The sequence below is a fragment of the Vicugna pacos genome, chromosome 7 (genome assembly GCF_048564905.1).
Source record: "Vicugna pacos chromosome 7, VicPac4, whole genome shotgun sequence".
NCBI classification, from domain to species: domain Eukaryota; kingdom Metazoa; phylum Chordata; class Mammalia; order Artiodactyla; family Camelidae; genus Vicugna; species Vicugna pacos.
In genome coordinates, this window is record NC_132993.1 from 10414283 (window position 1) to 10439323 (window position 25041).

Consider the following 25041-nt stretch of genomic DNA (forward strand, 5'->3'; position numbering starts at 1 on the left):
CAGTGGTTCTCAACTGGGGGCAGATTCTGCCCCCAGGGGACACTTGGCAATGTCTGGAGAGATCCTGGTTGTCACAAGGGTGGGCTGCTACTTGCATGGAGTGGATAGAGGCCGGAGAGGCTGCTAATTGTCCTACAACACACAGGAAGACCCCCCGGAACCAAGAACACCTCAGCCCCAAATGCCAACAGCGCCCAGGGTGCGAGATTCTGCTCAAAGGCCCTCCCAGCTCTGACGTTTTTGTCATTGTGCCCCCAGGACGAGGACCTTCCCATGTACCTCCCCTCTGGAATGTCACTTGGCCCTGGCTCATCCCTGTCCATGGTCCACGTCTGCCCCCAGCGCTCCCTCCAGACCCAGGGCTGCCCTCTGCCTGAGCGCACACCTCAGTCACTGCTATCTTACCTCCTTCCCCACAGGGATGCCGCTGCCCAGCCCCGCAGTCAGGGCCACAACCTTGGCCACGAAGGCCTTGAGCGTGAGATATTCCTTCAGGACAACCCCTCGAAGTATTGTCTTCATTTCAGGGATTCCAGAGCCTAAAAGGGTTTTAAAAAATCGTTACATGCAGGTTCAAGCTGGAGGTTAAAGAGAGATGGACAGCCAGACAGTGGACACGGGGGTGGGGCAAGGGGGCTGTGGCAGGGAGGAGGGGCAGTGGCAAAGCAGTGAAAGGGCTGGGGGCTGGGGAGGAGGCTGGGGGAGGGAAGAAGGGGAATGGGAGTTCTCCAGGCCAATAGGATTCTGCTGGATTATGCTGATTGCTTGATGGGGTAGGATCCTAGAAGTTCTCACCAACAGCCTGGGGAGAGATGAGGTGGCAGAAGAGGGCGCTGAAGAGGATGAGGATGAGAGGGAAGGTGACCCAGACCAGGAACTGCAGAGGCAGGCTGGGCTGCACATGGTAGTAGGTCCACTTGTAGGCTGCAGAGACAGGCGTCTGGGCTCAGTGACTATGTCACTGCCACCCGCCTCCCGCAGCATAGGACAGCGTGCTAGGAACATGCTCCCGCCTGGCTCTCCTGTTTAACCTCAGAGATGCACACTCTGGGTGCATCGTTAGAGGCTATGGGGTGCCCAGCCACCCTGGTTTACCCTGTACTGAGGGGTTCCTAGGACTCCAGATGTTTTCCAGTTGCCCAAAGTGGAAAGTCTTAGGAAAACTGGGACAAGTTGGTCACCTTATTAGAGGGGCCCCCACAGCTTGGCTGGTAGCAGGTGGAAGGGGCAGGAAAAATGGATCTGGGTCTCGGTCTGGTCTTGTCCTGGGTCAGAGTCACACCTCATCTCCTCTGTGTACCATCTCCCTCCCAAGCTTCCCCAGGTGAAACTCGAGAACAGTCGCAGTATGGGGAGGGCAAAGGACCAGGTTCAACTTACCCTGAAGGATTTTAGCACTGACATAATCCATGCACCAGCTAACCAGGGCCATAAGGAGCCCCAGAAGCACCAGAAAGATCCAGTCTTCCCCTAATTTTTTTCTTACCATGTGTCCCAGGCGGTGGATACAATCTAGGAAGGGAAAGCAGAGAGGGGCAGGTAACCAGTCACTGCTCGGGGTGTGACTGAGGATGGGGGAGGTGTGGGGCCCTCAGTCTTGTCTGTATGTCTCATTCCCCGAGTTTCTCCTCACCTCCCTGCCCTTCGGAGGCCACCAAAGTCCAACTCCCCATTGGCTACTTGATTCTTTTCTAAACTCTGGTTTCTTGGGGCTGCATGGGAGGGACAGTAGGAAGGCAGAGGGAGAAGGAGGTGGGAGCCATGTCTTGTCCTTAACACTTGGAGGAGGGCTTGATGTGCACGTGGGGGCAGCGGAGGCAGGAAGTATGCGGTGGGACTTCCAAGTTAGTGTCCTAAGCCCTGTACCTCCTTCCATTCCAGATTCCTTTATTCCTCTCCCCATCACCTTGACATTTAGAATAGTGATCCTCATCCTTGCTGTCCATGGGAGCACTGGGGCCCGTCTTCTTGGGCATCCCCATGTCCTCCTCCTTGTCTGAGAGCTGCTCTTTGTGAAGGCCATAAATCTGGACAGAGGGAGATGGGAAAGGTCTGTCTCGTTGAAGAGTCAAAAGAAATAGAAGGAAGCACATAGATCCACAGGAAAAACGACCAAGCAGCCATTAAAGACCCTGGGAGTTGAGGGCCTCATCCAGGGTCACTTTGTGGTCCTTCCTGCCCTCCACTCCCCACTTTCCATCCCCACACTCCCCTCCTCACGCTTGTCTCTCCAGCCACACCCTTGCCCACCTGTACTCATCTTGGTTGATAGCAGTCTTCATCGAGGGGACCGATGCTACCAGAACGACGCTAACACTGGTGTTGGGGTCTTAGATGTTATGTGTCACTGCTTCCTGTGTCTCAGCCCCTCTCTCTCTCATTTCCCCAGACGCCCCACACTGAAGTGGACTGGGTGAGGATGGACTAGAGGTGACTCTTGGTTACACCTGGCCTTGGTGTGTCTAGCCTTACTTGAGGCCCCTCAGATACTCTGCCAGGTTCAGAGAAACCCACCCACCTCCCCTCCTATGCACACACAGGACCCAGCCCTGAAAAGGCAAGTCAGTCCACTTCTTCCTGGAGCAGGGTAATGAGATGTTCACCAAAATGTGAAGAGGGCCCAGAGCAGTGCCCCTCAGATCTGGGAGCCTCCACTCCCATCCCAGAGTAGACCATATGTGTTTGTGTGTGTGTGTGTGTGTGTGTGTGTGTGTGTGTGTGTGTGTGTGTGCATGCGCGTACATACGCATGTGTGTCTGTGTAAGGTCTCCAAAGGCTTTTAGCCTGCCCCACCCCCACTGCACTAACTCTGTCCTCAGGCCAGGGTCAGGCCAGGCCACTTGCTGGTTCTGGGAGAGCCTGGGTAGAAGGGATCTGATTTCACAATACGAGCAGTAGAGTTTGTGGCTGAGTCCTGGTCAGGCACGAACACGTTGCTCGTGGCTCTTCCGTCTTCTGGGGTGAGGTTAGTGACCAAGGGAAGCCGGTTTTCCCTCCTGCCCTACCTGGGACCTGAGAGGACACACTACCAACGGGGGTCAGCTCACATCCCTCTACGGCCGCCTCAGCCCCCTTGGGTCCCAGGCTGGCGGAGATGAGAAGGGGGTGCTCTCTACCAAACATGGGTTGGGAAACACTGAAACAGCCAAATCTGTGCCAGCTGGACCAGGGCTCACCAGCTGGCAGGGCTAGGAGGGGAGGGACAGGTCAAGCCTGAAAGGGGTGTGGTGTCTGGATTTGTTAACAAAAACGCCAGTGTGTGTAGGGGTGAGGCTGGGGATGGGAGGATGGATGAAACGATGCTGACAAAATATTGGTAGCTGATCATTGGGCCAGGGTACCTGGGGACTCATTACATGGCTCCCTCTATTTTTGTGTATGTTTGACATTTCCATAATAACACCTGCCCAACCCGACTTCCCAAATTACTTTGGCATTCTTTTCTAATAGGAAGCTTCCTCTAGTTAGGTCCCTGGTTTTCTTGCTGTCACTAGACGGCACCATCATGGCACTTGTACCCACATTGTCGTCCCACCCATGTGTGACTGCACACATGGGTGACAGTGAGTTCAGGGCCACAAGGAGAGGTCTCTCTGTCCAATCCCACAGGGTTCCAAGGCCCCTCTTCTCCAGGGAGCCAGCTCTGACTCACCATTCAAGTCTTCCCGACTTCTGTGTCCCCGCCCTCACCTGATTCTCCAAGGCTGTCCTCAACCACCAACCTCAGGATGATCAGGAGTGAGACCTGGACCCTCTTGGCCCCCGATGCTGAGACCACCAGTCCAGGCCAGCCGTCAGTTTCCCGGCTGTATCTTGACCCCCCTAAACTAAAGGAACCCGTCTGCACCCTTGTTGGCTCAAACATTTTCAGATCCTCACTTCCTGGTCCTCCTGACAGGTTCCATCCTGTCGCTCTCTGAACGCACATTGCTCGCTAATCATAACCTGTGTATTTCTCTGTGACCGTCTCCCAATCTCCCAACCTGTCCCTCAGTGGTGCGCATCCCATGGTCCTTTCCTAGATGCCCATTACCCACCAATCCCGGCTCCTGGGATGTTTATCCCCGGTCACCTCTAATGGGTTCACAAGCCCCTCCCGCTGGAATCATCCGCTCGCAGTACCTCTCCAGGTGCCTACACTTCAGAGGTTCTTACTGATTAATCTTCCCACCTGGACATTTGTTTACATTTCTTCTGCTCATTTGACACAGGACTATCTTTGATGACATGCAATTCAGTTCATTCTCTCCACTCATCCTGACTTCTTCTGCCTTCTACAGAGTGTTTATTTGGGTGTGTTCTGCCGAGGGTGGGGGAGGGAGGAATCTGGGGGTGTCTGCAGGCGAGGGTGGGTGGAAGCGACAGCTCACACACACACACACACACACACACACACACACACGGAGGTGCGGGCTCCCCTGCCAAGCACCTCGCGTGGGTTATGTAAGCACGGGCTTGTCAGGCATGTGTGGCTCTGCTCTTTCCCCGCAGGTTTCGGGGGCTCTGTTAGTAAAGCGTGTATTAAAGCACGTGCAGCTACAAGTGCACACTTCACTGAACCCAGACCTTTGAAGAGTGTTCATATTTTGAACACATTACCATGTTCTGTTCTAAACAAAAGATCACACTGCTCCCTCTTTTTAGCTAATTCCTCATTTCCCTCCATCCATGGCACCACTGCACCCTCAAATCCACCGCCCCCCTCCCTAGGGCTTTACCTGCGTGGGGCGGATGTTGGGACGGGGGCCCGCATCCCTCCGGAGCCTGTGCTGCAGGACCCCATTCTCGGAGGGCAGTCCGTAGCTGGTGCAGTGTTCAAAGGGCATGTACTGGTACTGGGGAGCAGTACCCCACCAGCTCTGTTCGCCCCCATGCCGATGGGACTCAGGTGGCTCCATGCTCCCTGCCCCGGCCGGGCCGAGCCTGCCTGCCCCCGCCCTCCCTCCAGAACAGCTCCTTAAGCCTGTCCTCCTGCCTGTCCCCAAGGCGTCTGGGGCAGCATGCCCACCCCCAGCTATTTATAGCCTTCTCTCCGTCACATGACCCCCCCACTGCCACATCTGATCTGCTTGGGGTCGAAGCAGGTGTGAGAGCCGTGCGGGGGAGGGGTTGGGACAAGAACCTACGGGGCACGGCCCGGCAGGGAATTCCCTGAGCAGGGCCAGCAGCTCTGTCCCCCTCCTTACTCACTAGAAGGCTTCCAGCCCCAAGCCATTGGTCCCTCTATAAATATCATCCCGACCAGGATGGAAAACTGGTTCGCCTGCTCTCAAACCTGCGTGCTCCCCTCTAAGCATCCCACCTCTTTTCTTCAGCACATGAGGAGGTGAGGGCTGGGGAGCCGGATGCAGTGCCTGCAGGGTCTGAAAACCCTGGGGAGCGTCTTACCCGGGAGAGCAGTCGGTGCCCCTCAGTCATCCCTCCCTGCAGGGTTGCTCCCAGCTCCATGTCTTCCTGAGGGTCAGTCCTCATCCGTCGGACCAGCTCGCCCAACCCAACCAATCTGTAGTTTTCTCCTCCAGTTCTGCCTTTTCTGTCTGCCAGAGGCTGCCAGTGATGCTTTGAGGCCATCTCCTTGACCCCACCTTTATCACTCACTGGGTGTGGGGCTCTGATGGGAAGCAAGGGTAATAGTCTTGGGTTCTGGCCTTTATTCTGCTTCCCAGACTGATCTGTCAGCCACGTCAGCGGCCTGGATGTACAGGGAGGGACCGAGTGTCCATCTAGACTGTGGAGCACCCCTCAAGGTCTATCAAGGCAGGTGAGTCAACGGGAGAAGGGGAAGTGGGCCAGGGACACAGGGAGGCCCAGGGGGGAAGGGAGTGGGCACTTGTCGTGATGAGCCCGAAAGTCATAAAAGATGACAGGGAAGTACTCTGAGATTCTTCCCTTTTCAGGTCAATGAATAATTTTTGGCCAAGGCCAAACTACTCTATCCGGCATCGCATTTTTTAAACCAATCTTCCTAGGACAGTCCTTCCTCTCTGAACTCTTCATGATAGAAGAAAAGTTATAAACAGGAGCCAATGTGCGGTTTAGGACCCACCCCCAAGTGTGCTCTGTCCCAGGACAGTTCAAGTTCAGGGACCGCAGGGTAGGGACACCAAACGCCTGGTACAATAAAATTTTATTCTAAACAGGACAGTCCAAAGCAGGTGAGAAGACGAATACCATTAAAAGCACCTTTTCTGACATAAATCCTACAAGCCTGAAGGCCTATAATCCAATCGCAAAGATTACAAATGTGTGATGGTTTGAGGGACTGAAGGTCTGTGATCTCTCCCTTCTCTGTAGGCGAAAGATAAGGAAAGAGATCTAAGGAGTTGGTGTGAGATGGAAGAAATACTTTCTCAGTAAAGAAAACGGAACGCCAAAGTGAAATTATGTTCTCTGGGGGCTTCAGAAACACAAAAGGTTTCACCTGTTTGTGAAGTATGGCTCCCCCGGAAGGTGGCCAGTTTCTGTAGGGGCTTGCTAACCGCAAGGAACAAATATCGAACACAATTACTATTTCTTCACTGTTCCTGAGAAAGTCAGGTCCTGGTTATGGATTCCAAAATTTGAAGGCAGAGGTCACTGGCACTGAGAAAACCCTCCCACTCTACCAAGCTACCTAGAAGCATCAGCTGCAATTCTAAGAACCAGACTGCAAAATTAGGAGGGTCAAGGAAATCTACAGCTGTTAGGTCTGAAGTGTGAGGATTTGAGAGTAATGATCTCGAGTTGGAGATTAGAACTGGTTAAAATCTCGCGGGTTACCATTCTGCAAGAGAACAAGAAAATAAAATGTAAGCTGTGCCGACGCCCCACCCAACACCCCATGGGCACAGTCCCTAGGTTCTTTACTTGGAAGGCCAAAGATGGGTTTCTGGGGAGTTTTGTTTTTTTTTTTTTTTTGAAAAACCCCTTGATTTGGAAACAAATTCATAAGCAAGCATTTATGCATGAGATATGTATGCTGTATGAAATATGTATTTTTTGGGGGTTTTAAATAGATTGTCTTGAGGTCCATGATACTAAAAGGTTAAATAGGCTTATGGAATTGCTATTTGAAGGAAGGCTGTCAAAAATGACCACATAGGACACAGGTGTAGGGGAAGCACTTTGGGGTACAGGTGGTTGCGAACAAGCCAGCCTCTTGGCACCCCGTTACCAGTTTAAGCAGGAACTTTCTCCCTGGTTACACCTTGTTTTCAGACTCCCACCTCTTCAAGTCTGGCCTCTGTAACCACTGGACAATACACCATTATACTCTCTTTAAGGGGACTTTTGGTTATGGCTTTCCCTCTGCACATCCAGCCTAGCACAGAACCCATGACCACCTACTTTTCTGAAATTTCACCTAGGCAACCGCAACTTCCTCTGAACACACTCTCCTTGTAGTTGTCCTCACTGGTAATCGTTCCTCCTGTTACTTATTGGGCCTTACCTTTCCATCCTTCAAAAATCCTTGGTCCCCTCCCATGCCCTGCACGCGAGGCCTTCCTGACATCACTGGACGGGGCTCTTTCTCCCTCTTCTGGATTTTTGAACACGATGCACTTTTCCCCCATTCTCTGCCCAGCAAGGGCTAAGATGGGATAAAGTTTTTGGGTCTCAGGCTCCTCCTCACTTACTGGGAAAAAAAAATCTATATAGGCCCAAACGAGTGGGGGGGGGATTTCACACTAGAAGTCACAGAAGCAGTATCGTTAGCTAAGGGCGTGCAGTCGAGCTGACAGATTGTCTCCCATCCGGCCTCCATCTCCTCAGAAAGGCAGTAACTTAGAGGGTTATGGAGAGAAAAGAACGCTCACAGAAGTTCCAGTGTCTGCCCCAAAGCAAGCTCTGAGTGTTAACTTGTGTCATTAAACTGAAGCTCATTCTGGGAGGCAGTTAAACAGCACCTGTAGTGTGTTAACCCCATGCGACCCACCACGCGGCAGCTGGCTTCATCCTCAGAGGGACCTTTTAAGGTAGCAACAATCTCCCCATTTTTAGGTAAGGGAGACTGACGTTCAGTGAGGTTAGGTGCCTTAGCCAAGGTCTCCCTCTGCTATCTTAAAAGGCCAAGCCAGCATTTGCAATCTGTTTAGTTCTAGAGTCTGGATCCTTCAAGCTGCCTCTCTTCTTTTTTGTATAATTGAAGTCTCTGAGCCTCATTTTCTTCTTCTGAAAAGAAAATGGGGAAACTGACGACCTCCTGGCCTGTGGGAGGGTGGTGGAATGTCCAAGCACAGCGCCGGCGTGCTGCCCCTGCCCTGAGCATCGGGTGGGTGTAGCTGTCGTCAGTGTCTTTGCCGCAGATACCTCCCCCCTTTGCTCAGATATCCCATTTGCTTCATTTCTTCCTGTTTCCCTCTTCCCCACTGCAGGAAACAGGAGGGGGAGGGCAGCAAAGAGCCGCCCCCAGCTCAGGGAGGGGGATAATTTTAGAAGAGAATCCCCTGGCAGAGGGGAGAAGGGGGAGGGAACAGGGCTGTGAAATTCAACCTGATCCCCTTACTCAAGGGCGGGGTGGAAGGACACGGAACCCGCTGGCAGAGGCTGTCCTCTAATCCCCAAGCAGACCGCACCCCAGAACGCCTTCCTTCCCTGAAACTGGGCCCTTACCGCCCTCCCCGTCCCAGGACACCTCCCCTAGAGTCCGTCCCTCCGCCCCTCCCCTGAGGACATCCCGGTTTTTCTTTCTGGTGTCATCACCCCGGTCCAGTCCATTTCTAGGGCCCCTTCTGCCCCCAGTGTTCTGCAGCCAGTTCCCCTCCCCCGCCTGGTGATGCTTCAGCGCAACTCCATCCCTTTTTGCTCTTCCTCTTGTGGATTCCTCCACAACCTTCTTTCCCCCAGGGTCTGAGGCTGCTTCCTACCACAGTGCTCCCACAGAACTTCCCATCTCTTGCGAAACCCTCATAGCCCACCTGAGCGTGCACACACGCCTCCCCAGGCCTATACTTCATCCACACTGTACCCCGAGTCCCCTAGCTTACACACAGCCCGCTGCTTAGATCTCTTCCACGCCACCCCAGAATTCTCTTACAACCGGTGTCTACCCTAGAGAAATTTAAATCCAAATTGGACGACGTGAGACATGGAATTCCACGTTTCTCATCACCTTCCTAGTCCAGCTCAGTCTGCTTCTCCAGCCTCCATCCTATAATCTCAATAATCCAGACCAACACTGGCTGCCAATGACTCTTCCATCTCTCCTGACCATGAGGAATCCCAGTGCTGGTAGCCATATTCCAGGCAGTTGCCTGCGGCCATGACAATGGACGTGGGCTCATCCCAGGTATGGACTGGGGTGTATAAAAAAGATCAGGCAGCAAAACCCGAAGGGGCGTTCAGCTCTGGGCAGGCCCTGTGAGGCGGTGAGGAACGCTGCAGGAAGCTAAGGGAGTGAAAGTAAGTGGGCTTCATAACACCGATCATCTACAGACACAGAGACACTAAGCACACAGTGGTAATAAATATGGGCATTTATTTGGCACCAATGGCAATACAAAACCCTGGCAGTGGGAAGTGGAAAGGTTCTGTCACCCAAATACTTCCATATGATACTGAGCCAAGGGCAGGACTCGGCAGCAAGTCTCTGACCCACGTGGCTCCCAGAGCAAGAGTTCACCAAGCACCTGGACCCCTGGGGGCCGAGCGCTGTGCCCGGCACCACGGTGGACGTAGAGGAAGCCGCCTCACACGTGACTTGTCTTCAGGAGCTAGTAATACCAGTGGACGAAACAAAGCACACGGGAGATACAGAGCACAAGCACTGCACCGTGCCTTCTGCTGAAAGGGAAATTTCGCCAAAAGTAGGACTCTACTTCGGGCTGCTTTCCTCCTTCCTTCAGCAAACACGTGCTGAAGGCCTACGACGTGCCAGGCACTAGGTACACCTCAGTGAACAAGAGACAAGGCTTCCGCCCTCGTGGAGCTGACAGCCTGGTTGGGGAGATAGGAGTGCACCAATGAGGCACGCAAACATATGATTATAGGTTGCAGTAAGTGCAATGCGGGGATTAAACAGGACGCAGTAACAAAGAGACACCGGACAAGATTATTTAGAGGCAGAGTGGCCTGGAAAGGCCTCCACAAGAAGGTGGCATTTCCGCTGATGCTCAAAGAAGCAGCCATTCGAGCCAAGAGTGGTGAGGAGTGGCACTCAGCGGACCCCAGCAGAGCACCTGGGGTCGGGGGGGGGGGGCAAGGAGCTCAGAATGTTTGAGAAAATGAGGAAGCCACTGGGGCTGTCCCTGACAGGGAAACCAGCACTTACTGAGGTTCAAGGGGGCAGGCAGGGGCCCTGCGGGCCAAGGTCAGGTGTTTGGGTTTTATCTGAGGAGTGACAGGAAACCAAAGGATTCCAAACAGGGCAGTGATAAGATCAGATTTCTATTTAAAACCAAAACCAAAACCTGTCATACAGAGATTGGACTGAAGGAGGGAAGAACAGCAGGAAAAGAGAAGCCTTGAAAGAACAGGAAAGTTTCATACAAGCATAGATACAGACGGCTTCTAGGGTAAATGAGTAACGTGCAGCAACACAGCAATGGCCTCCCCAAAATGGGGAGAGAGAAAGGGAAGGGGAAACAGGCCACCGAATCAAAAAGGGATTTAATACTGAAACAGAAAGAGGAATCAGGTACTATCCTTGAGCAGCCAAATGGTCCAATTAAGCAATATTTTAGACAGATTTGGCGGCAGCAGTGAACAGGATGAAATAAAGGTAAAGAGCCGAGAAACAGAAAGTAGGGAGATAACAGCTAGGAAGCTTTTACAGAAAGGGACGCTTCCTAGGGAGGAGGAGACAGATAACCAAGTACGACATAACCATGCTTATCTGCCCCCGCTGACACTCTCTGTAAGGCTCACTTCAGGAACAAAGCTCAGAGAAAGAACACCTAATTAAAAGACCTTTGAAACTTCCACGGGCCAAGATCAACAAGCTACAGAAACACGGCGTCTGAACTCTAACCTCTGCCGAAAGGCTGGATTCCTTGAGCGCCAAGAGCCAGGAGTGGAGAAGACTGTCTTCCGGCTGCGTGGCCTCTGGGAACTGAAGGGACGGCCCCACAGCTCAGGGCCGCACACACAGCAGCAGAGCGTGTCTCCAGTCCTGCTGGCCCTTTCGGAGCCAAATGAAAAATGTCTCCGTTAAATCAGGACACCTTCCAAAGTCTGGGGTAGAAAGAAAACACAGGAGATGACTTCTGAGACATCTCAGCTAACGTAATAAAAGCAAGTGCCTAAACGCTTCCTACAAAAGCCCTGGGGGCAGAAACTGGACACAAACACGGAGGAAACCCACGTGCCCTCTCCCCACGGAGACACTGCTGGGAACGTCAGTTGCGAAGCTCCTCACTGCAGGCCCAGCCAGAGCGGGTCCTACGGGGGGCTGGCCTGCAGGCCAGGCTCAAAGCGGACATGACGGGCGTGTGAAACAAGCCTGGGAGACCCCCCCAGTCCCCGAGGGGGCGGAGCAGAAACCGTGCACCCTGAAGAGAAGGCTCTACACGCCTCCTGCGGTCCAGTGGCCTCAGTGTGGCCCGGTGACGGGGAGGCGGCGTCACGTGGGAGGGTGTCCTGGGAAGAGATAGAGGTGGCGGCACAGCGTGCTGCAGTACTCGGACATCTCCTTGCACCGGTGGAACTCCGTGCCCGGGGCGTAGCCCTCGCGCTCCTTGATGAGCGCGTTCACCTGCAAAGGCAGAGACCCACGTTCACGGTCCCAGCACAACAGGAGGGGCAGGGAGAAGACGAAACTCAGCACGAGGGAGGGCGAGGCAGAAGGCTGTGCAGATGCAAGAGGCTCATGGAGCCAGGCTGAGCCAACTCACCTTCACGAGCATGTCAGCCACGTGCATGTCACAGGCCCTCTCAGAGAACACCTGTGTCAGGGCCTCAACGTACCAGGAGCCCCGCTTGGTGTTGCGCATGGCGGCCGTCCCTGCAACCGGGACGGCAGTGAGTGCAGCGGGCAGGCCGGGGGACGCCCTCCCACAGCGGCTCACCCCAAACTTGACCCGCGCGGCACCTGCACCCTCGCGGGTCAGAGCCCTGCACGACAAAGCACAAGCCTGAGCCGCATCACCCTTCAGGCTACTGTTTTGGGGCTCACGGTACCTCGGAGGCAGGCGTAGCCACAGATCATGTCCGAGCGAGTGGGCAGTCGCATCTTCAGCAGCTCCTCCTTACCCGCATCACTCTCCTCACACTCGGGGGACCCACCGTGGTTCTTTCCGTCCTGCTGGTCAACCCCGCGATCCGTTTCATCTGCAGAGGCAGACAAGATGGACAGAGATGTTATTTACTCCCATCTCTCCCATGTCTGTGACAAGCCCAAGTCCCTACAGTCTTGACTGGGAAGAGTCATTTCCAGCTGTTGCCTCCAACCTATGGTTGATGAATTAAAACAAACACACACAAAATCCCATTACTCCCATTCCTCTGCCAGCGTGCATCCACCAGGCAGAGGGTGCCCGAGACAGGCCGGGCACGTGCTCCAGCATGTGCACATACGCCTGGTCTGGGCTCTGTCCATTCTGTGTAAGACAGGGAAAGTGCTGAATCAAACACTCCCTGTGAAGAGAATTAAAAGCCATCTGTGTCCATGATTCACTTGTTCAGTTCTCAATATACCTGGAAGTCAAAGTGCTTTTTATTGTTTTACACAATAAAATACCAATGTATTTAGTTTTACTGCATAAAAAACAACTTAATTAACCAAAAATGTGATTACTACATGTTTGCCATATGGAATTCATAACCTCAGATCTATATATCAATACACAAATTCTAAAGTTAAGCATAAGCATCTATTTCCAAGGTGGTTTTGGTACTTCTAAATCATGTACTACTTTATTAATTACATAATTTATTAATTTCATAAGCCCAACTGTAGCGGGCATCCAAGACGAAAGAGAAATTTAAAAGAGAAGAAACAAAATTGGGGTAATTTGAGTATTTCCTCCTATGCAATGGAAAAAGAACACTATTATTCAATATTAGAAGCAGATTCTCAACATTCTTTGAGCACATGCCCAACCTCTTGACCCAGACATCTTCTTTTTCTGATGCTGTTTTGTTTTGGGGGTGCTAGGGGTGCTGCGGTAGGAAAGAGAGATGGAGAGGACACACAGCTTGTCACGCCAAAGGTAAAAGAGTGTGGATGCTTTTTACAGTATCTTCTGCTCCATGCAACATTCAAGAGAGCCTAAAAGGGAAGTGAAGTTTAAAGATCTGTGGGGAAAATGACCAAGATTGACTGATTAACAAAAATTTGTTGAGCAACTGCCAAGTGCCAGGCACTGTTTTTGAGCCCTAGGGGTGTAGTGAAAAAAAAAGGCCCTGCCCTCATGGGCCGACGTTCCAATTTAGAAGCCAGTCACCTGAGGTGGGGCGGTCCTTTTTACAGGCATCAGTTATGTTAACTAAACAGAATAGAAGACAGGTGAGCTTAGACTTTGAAAGGAATAGCTAGCTCCTGGTCATCCGAAGAATTTAATTTAGAGAAGATTCAGATTACCCTAGAAGAGAGCCACTTTTCCCTGCCCAGGTCTAGTATTTGTATGTCTCTGAACACAGGAGACAATGATGACAAACATCTTTATTTCATTTTATCTTGCTAGTGGTAACTCCTAAAGGAAACAGGCCAAGCTGAATGTGTCCCTCAAGAGAAAGGAGACTGCTCTCTTGCCTTTGTGCCTCAGCTCTATTAATAAAGAAGTGTCATTGGTTCTTTTTCCATAATATCTTCCTAGCTGTTTTCTAGATTATTGCTACACTCTTTAGGCAGATAAATTTCCATCCATCCATTCAATATTTATTAAGTGCTATTAGGTATCAGGCAGTGCTCTGGGCCTGGGGATACAGCAGGTGCATACAAAGCAAGCTCCTGCTGCATGTCCTCTTTTCTTAGCACTGCCCCCTGCCATGGTAATCACCTTCAAAAAAAATTCATCTCATTACTTCTTAAGTTGCCAATAGCTCTGTACTATTATCTGCTGAGGCACAAAATCTCAGCTGTGACTAAAGGTTTATAATCAGCTGGATCTGCCTCACATGGTGAGTGGTGAGCCACATCTCACCATGCAATGACTTACATAGATGTTCAGTTTTTAAATTAGATCTAGGCATACTTCTGGCTCAGCAAACCTTTTTTTTTTTGGGGGGGGTTGTCTTTTTAATCTTGGAATGCTTGATATATTGCATTTCCCCCCTTTCTCCTAAAAGGCTCTATCTGCTACTCTGTATCCAGGTTAAAAAAAAAATATTTGAATGTTTGGACAAAGTGACCTTTAAATAAAACTGTAAGCCCCTTAAGGGCACAGACCACGTTTTAACAGTCACAGCTGGCATTTCCTGTGAGTCTACCGTGAGCCAGGCTCTGGGCTGGGGAGCTCTTCCTATGTGCTATTTCACTTTAGTGTCATGAGAACCTAACCTTATGAAGTAGGTCTGATGATTATCTACACTTTACATCAAGGAAACGAAGGTGGAGGGACATCAGGTAACTTCTCTACCTTGACACAACTAGTCAGGGGCAGAGGCAGAATCTGACTCCACGGTTAGAGCTCTTCAGTATTACTGTTTTCCTCCAAGATGAGAAGCACGCCCGTGTGTCTTCTGCGCCTAGTCACAGAGTCCTAGCTCTTAAAGGGGTAAGAGACCGTGTGCAAGAAAGAAGAGGGTTGGAAGTGGTTTGTGGAAGAAGAGGAGCTGGAGGCTGACACGGGGCTCCTGTGCTGCTCTCCGGCACGGCACGTGAGGGACACAGAGAAGAGAGGACGTGAGAGCGCAGTATAAGTGACAAGTAAAAGGAGAAGCGGAGAGATGCAGAAAGAGGGAGACAGAAAATCCTTAACTGAAATGGGCGACAAAAGAGCGCATCAGAGTTAATAAGCACAGGAAAATAAGCGTTCTCAGCAAAGAAGGCAAAGACACTGATAGCATCCTGTCCCTGAGAGCAGGATGTGGCGGTGCGCAGAGAGCTGTCCAACCTGAGAGCCATGGGCTGCCCAAGTCCCAGCACACCCCATGCATCGGGAGACACTTACAGAGCAAGAGAGGCGGTGGCAGCAGTGAACAGAAGGAGGTGCCCAAGGGATCCGAAAGCACCTGAGAGGAGCAAACAGCAAAGTGAGAGCTGGTGGGAGGCTGCCCAGGAGCCACCACCCAGGTGCTGGGCTGCCAGGGCACTCACCTCCACGGCAGGCCTGGATGAAGAACATTTTCGGCTTGTTCTGGAGGCTCGGGCAGTTGGCATTGTCAAAGAGCCGGAAAACCTCTTGCAGCTGCCGGAAAGAAAGAAGGGAGAAGGGAGGTTGGCGGTCAGAGGGACCTCCCGAGACCTATGCACTACACACGCAGCCGGCGCTGCAGACGGGCCAGCGAGAGGGGAGGCGACCCGGCCACCACAGCTCTGTCCTCAAGGCTGCACACACCTGAAGCAGTTTGCCATCCACACCGTAGACACCACCCTCCACGCCGTGGGACAGGAGCGCCACTATGCAGGAGTCGGTGGCACGGTGAGCCGGCAACTGGGCAAAATTCTGGAGTTCCTCTTGCATTTCCTACAAGAAAGATACCTTTTAGTGCTGTTCACTACAGTCGGCACCGATGACAGCTTTTCTTTGGTGTCTGAAACCCTAAGCTGTTAGAAGATATGTGTTCTCTCTATTCCTGTGGTCAAGGATGAGTGAATTCAGAGACCCTGAGAGGCTAAAGAAAGCTATGGACGTACCAGAAAACTGCACCACTTCAGACAAACTTATAGATATAATTCTATAATTCACAGATTCACAGGTATGTTAAGAACTCCTGGACTAAACCAAGTTACTAATGAAGGTGATTATGCAGGAGCTAGTTAACTTCCTCGGTTCTCCAATTATCCACCAGAACCTTCTTCAGAGTGCGCCTCGTATATAAATGGCACGAGGAGGACCACCAGGTAAACAAGTACATAACAGCTACAGGAACTGCTCTGTAGAGAACAACAGTGCTTCTAGGCTGCTTTCTGAGAATTTAAGTTCCCAGAGACGGCAACGATGTCTGTGTAAGACGTTCTGTCCATGAAGAACACACTACGGAAGGTTCTGTACAGGGGCGTGACTGCATACGTGGTCTAGGGGGTCAGGCAGACCTAGGTTTAACGCCTGGGTTCATAAGTTGGAACAGGTTACTCAGCCCCTCAGGGATCGGATATCCATTTTGTAGAAAGACAATTATGAGTAAATTTTCTCCAAGTTTGTGAAGATTAAATGAGACATTGCGTATAGAGAACTACGTCTGGCACGTATTACAAAGACCTGCCATTATAATGTTTCTGTCTAATGAAGGGTAACAATGCTATTTTTTCACAGGGTAAGAATCTTGCAGACCTTGCACTACTTTTGCCACTCCTCTCCACAATCGTTTTAACGATGTGATACCAACTGTTAAACCCGTGTCTCCCTCTACAGCTCAAGATACCTGGGTCCTCTGCGATGAGCAGAGAGAAAATAATTTTATTCTATTACGAATGCGAACAGAACATAATGACGACTGTGCTATCCAGGCAGAACAGTTACAGTTCACGTGTATCTGACGGTTGCCACATACAGCTCCCAATTAAGACGCACACGTGTACAGTACACGGCAGTGCTTCTCCAAGTGTGGCCCCTAGAAGAGCAGCATCAGTATCACCTAAGAACTTGCCACAATTACAGTCTTGGGCCCCAGCAAACTGTGGTTTCCCAAGCCCTCCAGGTGATCCCGATGGGCTCATGTTTGAGAACGATCTATTTGTTTGCAATATCTCTGTTTGCAGATAACTGAGACTTAATAAAAGACTTGAAAGTCTGCAACTCCACTGGAAATGGAGAAGTTGGCTGTGTTGAAAGAACAGGTACATTTTCTGGGCAAACAGAAGCCACTCATAATATTGGAGGTCTTAAGCTAATAAAAGATATCCAAAATTCATTCATTTTTAAGAATAGGTTATCTCAAGAGAATACACAAGCATGGCTGCTTCCCTGGAGCTGACTACAATAGAATCTAACATGTAATAGTTGAAGTTAATTTTGCTCCAAGAAGAGAGGAAGAATAAATGCTTGGCATATACTCACAAGCATTCTGAACTTACATGAGATTATCAGGACAGTAAAGAGAGAGCAACAAAGCCCGAAGTAAGAACACGCAGACTTTGTCATTGAATTTGATAAGAGTGAACCATTCAATAAATGGGGGTCAGTCATTCGGGGAATTTTTCCAGAAGTAGCATAGCTTAAAATAGGATCTCTAGATCTATTTCTGATAAAATTACAGTACTTCTATAAATAGCAAGGTTCTTAACACTCACATGTGTTTCTCGCCGGGGGACACAGGAGAGGCAAGTAACCTGTGAACCTCCTGAAATTACACAGAAAACTCGACGGGCAACTGCATTTCCCAGAGATGACCCGCAGCCTGTCTGACCCTCTCAGAGCCGCCTGTGACCAAATGCAAGTTAATAACCAATACCACATGGTAAAAGGAAATTTGCCACTTTAAAGTGTATCACATTCCCTAAAATATGATAAACCGTAATTCTAGAACTAGTAACCTCATGAGGTAGATACAAGGAGGAAAGACTCTGATGACAAGCAGAACCGAACGCCTACGCGAGCAGTGAGAATTCCCAGCGCGCCCGCCAGCACTGGCCGGCCAAGGCGACTCGAAGACTGCGCCGTCTCAGACTTTTAAACTGAACTCTCTCTGCAGCAAAAAAGTGTCATAGAGGGAGAAAAAGAGGATCTTAATTTTGGGGAGCTTCTGTCTCTTTGCTGGCCAGATAATTACATGATCAAAGACTTGAGCCTCTTGAGATGGTCTTTCGGGAAGAAGGTATTCTGTGCAGCTGGCCAATGTAAAAATTACCGCACCCATTTTAACTACCTGGTTTGAGCTGAATCCGACAGCTTGGCCACTGTCAGAACCTGATTCTGCGATGTCCTCCTCATGTTTCTGCATCTCCAGGGCTGAGGAGGAGGACACGCACACGGCTATATCCCCAAGGTTCAGTCCTAAGCCTTTCTTTCTTTCTCAAAGATCTCATATTCTCTCATGACTTAAAAGTCTTTTTTCCTACGCAAGTAATTCCCAAATGTACATCTCTGGTCCTGACTTCCTCTGCGGCCCTCAATTCCCTACCTTCTCCATCTTCTTCCATGCGCAGTCATTCAACCACAAAGCCCTGGCAGCCCTGACGGTACAATCACGCCACTACACTAGTTTTTACATATTTCTCTTCCCTCTGGTCTGCTACCCTGTCCAGGCCCCAGCACCTCGCACTGGCATGATGATATTAACTCCCAGATGGATTCCCTGCCACTCTCCGTTCTTTGTAATACTGTCACATGAATCTCCTTGAATCACCACTGTGACTGCATCACCTTTCTGTTTAAAACTACCAACGATGTTCCGTTCCCTTGGGAAGACATTCAAGGCCCTGCACACTCTGGTCCTCTTACCTTCCATCTCATCTCTGGCACTCCTTTGCCCAAGACATTTGGTCTACACACAAGGTCCCTAACATCACACGTGTTTCTAATCTGTATGCTGTTCTCCCTGCACAGGGCCCCTTCACCCGCCTCTCTGCCTCAGCAGCTTCTATCCTTCAAGGGCAGTTTAAGGCTAACCCTGTCCATTTACCCGTCTGACCACATCTACCCAGGTGATTGCTTCTTTCTCTTCACTACTGTAGAAGACACTGTCTCTAATCTTGTGTGGTCCTTAGGAACGTAAGTGGACATGCTTCTTTTTTTGCTGATGTCAAGACTCCCTCAACTGAGGTCCCTTGAACTCAAGGGTAGCTTTCTTTGGTAGCTAACATAGTCCCCCCGTCCCCTCCATCCCCCTTATAAAGTGCTCAAAATTAAACTCTACTGCAATTCAAATTACAGAACAATGTAACCAAAGAACCAAAATCCAACAGGTCCTTGAATCTGCAACAGGTTTAGCATAAATGGGAACAGGATTTGTGCAGTGGGCTCACAGGCCCATCAAATCTACTGAATGTCTCTGAAAATCAGTAGTACAGAGCTGACTCGGTGATTCAGGATGTATCTTTAACTATCAAGCATATAAACTTGTCCCTTATCAACTGCATAAAATTTGGAAACCCATGACATAATAAATTCCTAGTAAAAGGAAGGACTAGACCAAAACCTGTGAAGAAGCTGAAACAGCATTCACTGTGACGTGAACTTCTAGTAGGAGCCCCTCTGTAGACATTACAGCTGATGTCCCACCCTTACCCTGTCACGCCCAGACGACCGTCACTTGAACCCTTGATGATTAAGGAAGCTGATCCTGCCATGGCTTTGAAGCAAGGGAGGGTTTACTTCTCTGCATGGGCTGTTACTGGGAGGCTGGCAGCAGCATATAAAGAACATTCAGGTACCTGCCAATGAAACTGGCCTCACGGAAAGTGTAGCCGACACATGACACTCTCACAGAAGCAAGACAGCTAAATAGAGATGAAGACCACAGACTACGCTGAAGACAAAAGAGATCCTCCGCCCCCACCTCAACAGATCAAAGAGAATCTCCTAGAAACCTTAATTTTACCACCGCCATTCCCAAAGGCAAGTTTAGGAAAATTACTATCATTCTGGAATCAAAAGTAAGAATTAGCATAAATTTACCAATGGAGTATTTTTAATCTCAAAACAGAAATACCTAAAGGTAACGAGGTCAGCGTGCAGCCCCGTAACTGAGGTTAATGGGGACTAACTCATACTGAAAACGCTTACGACTTGCAGGAATCTGGTTCAGAAGTAATCTACCTCAGATCTGTCTGTGGCCACACAACTGATAAGAGTAAGTTACGTTAATTCATGAAACTGCCACAAAACGGTATCTTCAAGGGTGACTCTAGCAAACTTTGATTCACGAGAATTTTATCTGCCAAAGTAAACCCGAGAACAATGACTGGACCCCTTAGGAGCGGAATCGACCAAGAAGTCCTGTGTAGCCTGGACTCATAGAAATATCTTCTCTGAGCTGGCAGGTTCTTCTCAGCGTCTCCTCCCCTCCCAAGTGACTGGGAATCAGGCCACCCCTGGACTAGCACTACTCAGGGAGAGCACAGCCACCCTGAGAAATCAACACTGAAGCAGCTGGCTGGCCCTAATTCTCTTTTTTTCCCCTTTCTTTCTCCTTTGCTAGACTGCAAGGTGAGAGGCAGAACACAGCAAGCAACAGGTAAGGAGAGAAAATAACCCTAGCAAGGCAGAGCCCAGCAGGCAGGGCAGAGCGGGTGTTCCTGGCCCCGAAGTGCGGCCCTTCTCTCATGTACACGTCAGCACGCCCTGCCTTGGGTACCTGTGCAGTCTGGTCGAGCAGAACGTGGACTTTGTAGCCCAGGAGCCTGAAGAGGGCGACCAGAGTGCTGTGGTCCACATCCCCTCCAGAGCGGAATTCCAGGTCTTTCTCTCCAGTGAAGTGCACATTGCTCAGCACCAGTGCCAGGCCCCGGGGCCGAGACTGCAGCCTATAGGCCTGGGGAGGGGAGGCCAATGAGACCGTGAGCTTCTCGAGGCCGGAAATCAAACTTTCCCCACGAGAGGAGACATTTCAAAAAAAACAAAGACATCACATTCTTCTACTTAACCCTCCCAAGTTGTAACAGAGAAATGCCCACAGAAGACACTCCATCAGCAAAGACTTCCTAATAAATCAGGAAGGAGATGTATACACAGTCTAAGTTCAGACGCCCAGATACGGTTTCTCATTTCCCAACCCTTTTCCTCTTACCATTTTGCCAGACTCACCAGCTGACAGTGTGCCTGATAAAACTCGGGAGTGCAAGGCTTCACCTGAAGGCAGGCAGGACCATCCCCGTTGTCTAGGGAGTATTCCACCGTATCTGCAGCACAGAGAGCCGAAAAACTAGCACACAACCCACGTGTCAATCCGAGCACTTTATTGTAACTTCAGGCACCCTTTTAATAATTACTGGTCTCGCTCACTTCCCTGGCTTGTAAGATCTATGAGGGCAGGGGCCCCGTTTGCTTTTGCTCACCACTGGGCCCTCTGCACTTAGCCTGCGTATCATAGTAGGTGCTCAACCCAGAGGATGACTAAATGGAAGATGCGAAGAGCCTTATTCTCATTGGTAGGCTGCTCAATCAGCAGGTGACAGGCCCACCATGTAGTCTTTCCTCGATGTAAAACAGCTTTATAGAGATGGGCCGATCATGTGCAGGCATTTTCTATCCGCACAAGTTGCTCAAAGGGCAATTACCATTAACAAATCACCTGTGATGAAAACAGGCCCCACCAACACCCCATCTAAACTGTCCTGCTGGCCCCTACCAAGTTCACTCAGGGAACCGCTCCCACCATGAACGAAAGTAGGTATCACACTAGGGCCAAGTCGGGTATCAGCCAAGAAAAGGGAGGTCGCCCTGCGGGACGCGCTTCACGCCACCAACGCTCACCTGCAGACAGGCGGAGCTGCTTGTGAGGGGGGAGGGACTCACACGCCGGGAAAGGGAGACGCAAGTCGTAGTCGCAGCTCAGCTGTAAGAAATCAGGGCCCGCCAGGCCAGGCCTTAGGGAGCTGGTCCAGTCCAAGCAAAACACATCTAGTCTCCCCCCGCACTGTCTCAAAAACTCCTTTCCCACCAAACTAACCCTTCTTAACACATCGCATGTCTAGGCTCCATACCGGTGGGGGTGCACGTGGAAGACCAGACAGGGTTCTGAGCAACAGCTCCTCCAGGTGACTCTGCTTGGTGTCCCTCAGGGCTACGCAGAAGGCATCAAAAGCCTGGGGGCCCCTCTTGGGCAACAAGTTGAGGAGTTCCACATTCTGGTTGAAGCTGCCCACCTTGGCCTATGATACAAGAACAAAACGTGAAATTGTAGTTACGTATCTAGCTGTAATTCTAACTCTCCAGGTGATCTTCCTAGTAATTCCATCATCCATCTCAACAATTCCTCTTACAGGAAAAAGAAGTACGTGTGAAGTCCTTCCCGTCAGCCCTGAATTGTACGTCTTCTGTGTTAAATGCTCTAGGGCGGAAGGCCACTTTCATTTCCCCAGCAAAGCGCTACATCCTTTTCACACTTCACTGTGCTCTGTTCCTAGTCCTACTACTAGTGGTATTTACTTGGCCTTTCTCTTGCCTTCAGATACCTGAATGTGCTCCCTCATTTCCATGGTGATAATGTCTTTCTCCAGGAGGTGTTCTAATAGTTCGCTCAGCAACAGCTGTTTGGCCAGCACCACTCGGTTCTTTTTCAGGGCTTCCTGATGGTCGGGGTGCATGCCACACACTCCCAATATCCTACAGGCAAAAGGCAGACAGAAGGCCTGTCAAGTAAAGATCTGGCACAGAAAAGTGGAGCGGAAGAGGTGTGGGGAGGAAGAACATAAAGAACAGGACCTACGGTAAGATTACACACATTTTATTGAATCCAGTTAAAATCAAAGGATTATTAAACAGCAACAGATTGATCATAAAGAAATGATATATAATCCTTTACGGAGAACGTTCAACTGAGACCATCTTCTGAGATGAATGGTCTGGCAAGGGGAAATATCCACCTTGACAAAAATAATACACACGTAAGTACACGTATTCGTGAGAAGGCACGTTCCTCTTTCTGACAGACCAATTTTAATTAAGGATTATTCCAGAAAACACATTATTTGTCTAAGCTGCTGAAAGTAATGAGTTTAAAACAATCACGGGTGAGGAATAAAATAATTTAATACAATGGCACAAACTCAAGCCAATGGACAGCTTAAAAAAATAAATCAGGCAGACACACATGTACACACTCTCTTGCCTACTTATCCTAGTTATGACTATGGTTTTCTGAAACTGTAAGTTCCTATGATAAAATGACACTAAAAATGGCCAGAATCCTGTAAGAACTGAGTAAGTAGAAAATATGACAAAAAATCACAGAAGATAAATGCCAATGATAAAAACAGTGTCATATGAAATCACTTAAGGAGTTAAAGCCTGTAAAGGCTAAATTATTTCAGTAATTTAGTTTACTAAGGACGTCTTTATTTCAGGGATTCCTTGGTTTTGCTATGGGTTTGGAAAGAGATCAGCTTCTGTTTATGCGCTAAAAGAATGCTATTTTCAATTTATAAAATCTGTGTGCCTAGGGCTCACCAACCTGCTTAGTCACAGTTTCCAAATACACGACAATGTGAGGATTTGACGGCAGTGAGAAAGGAATATGGTAACAGCATCAGTTTATAACTTAAAACCCTATTTTAAAATGTATCCTGATTTCAAAGATGTTAAAATATGTGTGTGGAGAAACATGCATCTTAGAATCAATGAAATACCACGCATTTATAGCATGTACTTGGCTCAACTCTAGGTTGGTTAGAGGAGGGAAAGGCAGAATCTTGTTAGAGCTGAGACCCAAGAAGATAGAACATGGACTCCAAAGGCAGGGAAAATGGTCAGTAAAACATTCCCAGGGTTATAAGCAACCAAGTCTGGTTAACTTTTGGGTTTGGGACAGTGCTGCTTGAAACTCCAGTTTAATTTCTCGTTTCTATTCAATTGTAATACTCCTGCTACCCCAAACCCTCAGTGAAAACATGCCACAACACAATCCAGAGAAATCAAAAACCTCATTTAAGAATCCCCTTAGAACACACCAGAGCAGTAACAATAATGACATACATGAACTCTGGTAAAAAGAAGTATTACTGCAAGATAACATGGCAGCTGGATACTGAGTATTTTCTCAGGATACATACCAATGGTGGGGCAGGTTTACTCAGCTTTCTTCCTTTAATTTACCAGCAGCATTTTCTCCTTGACTTTCTCCTCCCTCGGTTTCCATGACATCATTCTCTCCATTTTCCCTCTACCTATGCAGTCCCTGTTTCCTTCACAGGACCTTTAGCCAGCACTTAAATGTTGATACTACGTTAGCAACTCCCCCTCTCAAAAAGCCTCCTCCTATTCAACCTCATCCAAACTCACAATTCAATAGTGAGTAACTCCCAGTTCTTAATTCTTTCTAAGTCCTAGACTTAAATTTTCAATCAGTAACTCATTAGATTTAATCTGAAGCATTATCATATTCTCCGCACTCTTGCTCCGCCTGTATTCCATGAGGAGAGTCTCCAATGCGGACCCTCCAAAAGTAACCACAATCACCTAGAACTCCAGGATACATCTGGAAGGGCAGGAGGGGGTGGAGAAAAGGACACAAAGGGAATTCTTTAGTCTTGATTCTGGTTCCAGAGTCCTCAATTACTTTTCTGGGACTGGACCAGAAGATATTAAAATGCTATCCTGGGTGATGTTTGCCATGAAATGATATAATTGGGGCAGAGGCAGTGTCACATTTTGAGCCTCGGGAACCTCCTTGTCTCCAAGCACTCAAACTCCAAACCCTGTGTTGACTGTTTTGAAAATCCGGTCGTTAACACCCAATGCAAGATGGGTCATGATATAGTCAGTACAAAACAAATGCACATCAGGCACAATTCCAGTCTTTGCAAGTCTCACCATATTTTAAGAAAACAGAGTTTAATTGCTCATAAGGGGACCAGGGGAAAGAAAGAAGGTAGAATCTTGCAAAGAACCGTGATTTGGCAAGACTGCAAAGAGCTCCCCCGGTTCAGAGCCCCCTAGTTTGGAGGAATCGAGGCTGGACGGTCTTTGCTCACGAAGAGCACGGCCGAGAAGGAACCTGACTGCTCGCCCGAGCGCTTGAGGGGCTCAGTCGGGCCTCCCACCCTTGGCAGGAAGCGCGGACACGGCTGCTTCCAGGGGCTCCGAGAGGAGGAGGCCTCTCCCTTGGCCCCACTGAGGACTCCCGAGACCCTCCCCCACTCACCTGCGCCTCCTATCAGCAGCCATCAGCCCCTTTTGCTGGAGGGCGGACCTGGAGCCCGGGCCCGGCGCCGCCATTTCCCGCTTTTCCCGGGCTGTAAGCGCACCGCCCACAACCCAAACAAACCGCGAGCCGCCGCTTCCGCCGCATCCCTCCCCCGTCCGCGGGCGCGCCCGGCGCCTGCGCGCTGCCTCCCCTCGCCCCACCCCTACGCGAGGCCGG

The 25041-nt window shown here is 49.9% G+C and overlaps 2 protein-coding genes and 1 pseudogene across 2 annotated transcripts in view; 1 reads left to right on the forward strand and 2 right to left on the reverse strand.

Moving 5' to 3' along the window:
* CLCN1 (chloride voltage-gated channel 1) overlaps nt 1-4898 on the reverse strand; it is a 28475-nt gene extending 23577 nt beyond the window's left edge. Inside the window, exons 1-5 of the mRNA XM_006210058.3 lie at nt 4719-4898; nt 1907-2027; nt 1381-1512; nt 796-924; nt 406-539 (exon numbers count right to left, since the gene is read on the reverse strand). Of these exons, the coding sequence (XP_006210120.1) occupies nt 406-539; nt 796-924; nt 1381-1512; nt 1907-2027; nt 4719-4898 (696 nt within the window). The remainder of the gene's footprint in view (nt 1-405; nt 540-795; nt 925-1380; nt 1513-1906; nt 2028-4718) is intronic.
* LOC102528539 (olfactory receptor 2F2-like) overlaps nt 1-25041 on the forward strand; it is a 309986-nt pseudogene that overhangs the window by 133224 nt on the left and 151721 nt on the right.
* Nucleotides 9438-25004, reverse strand: CASP2 (caspase 2). Its single transcript, XM_006210057.4, has 11 exons — nt 24823-25004; nt 22136-22286; nt 21665-21832; nt 21435-21516; nt 20766-20860; nt 20317-20493; nt 15417-15545; nt 15176-15266; nt 12097-12246; nt 11811-11920; nt 9438-11671 (listed from the first exon to the last, which is right to left on the reverse strand). Exons 1-11 carry the CDS (start codon nt 24894-24896, stop codon nt 11540-11542), a joined length of 1359 nt encoding a protein of 452 aa, XP_006210119.1. The 5' UTR covers nt 24897-25004; the 3' UTR covers nt 9438-11539.

Bases quoted from the DNA above. Each gene is read 5' to 3' on its own strand.
- CASP2 (XM_006210057.4), bottom strand. From the start codon at position 24,896: ATGGCGGCGCCGGGCCCGGGCTCCAGGTCCGCCCTCCAGCAAAAGGGG. The intron at 20,861-21,434 runs GTGAGCGTTGGT...TCTGTGCTGCAG, and splicing joins GCAGCTCCGCCTGTCTGCAG to ATACGGTGGAATACTCCCTA. The intron at 12,247-15,175 runs GTGAGTGCCCTG...CTGCCTCTGCAG, and splicing joins CATCCAGGCCTGCCGTGGAG to ATGAAACGGATCGCGGGGTT.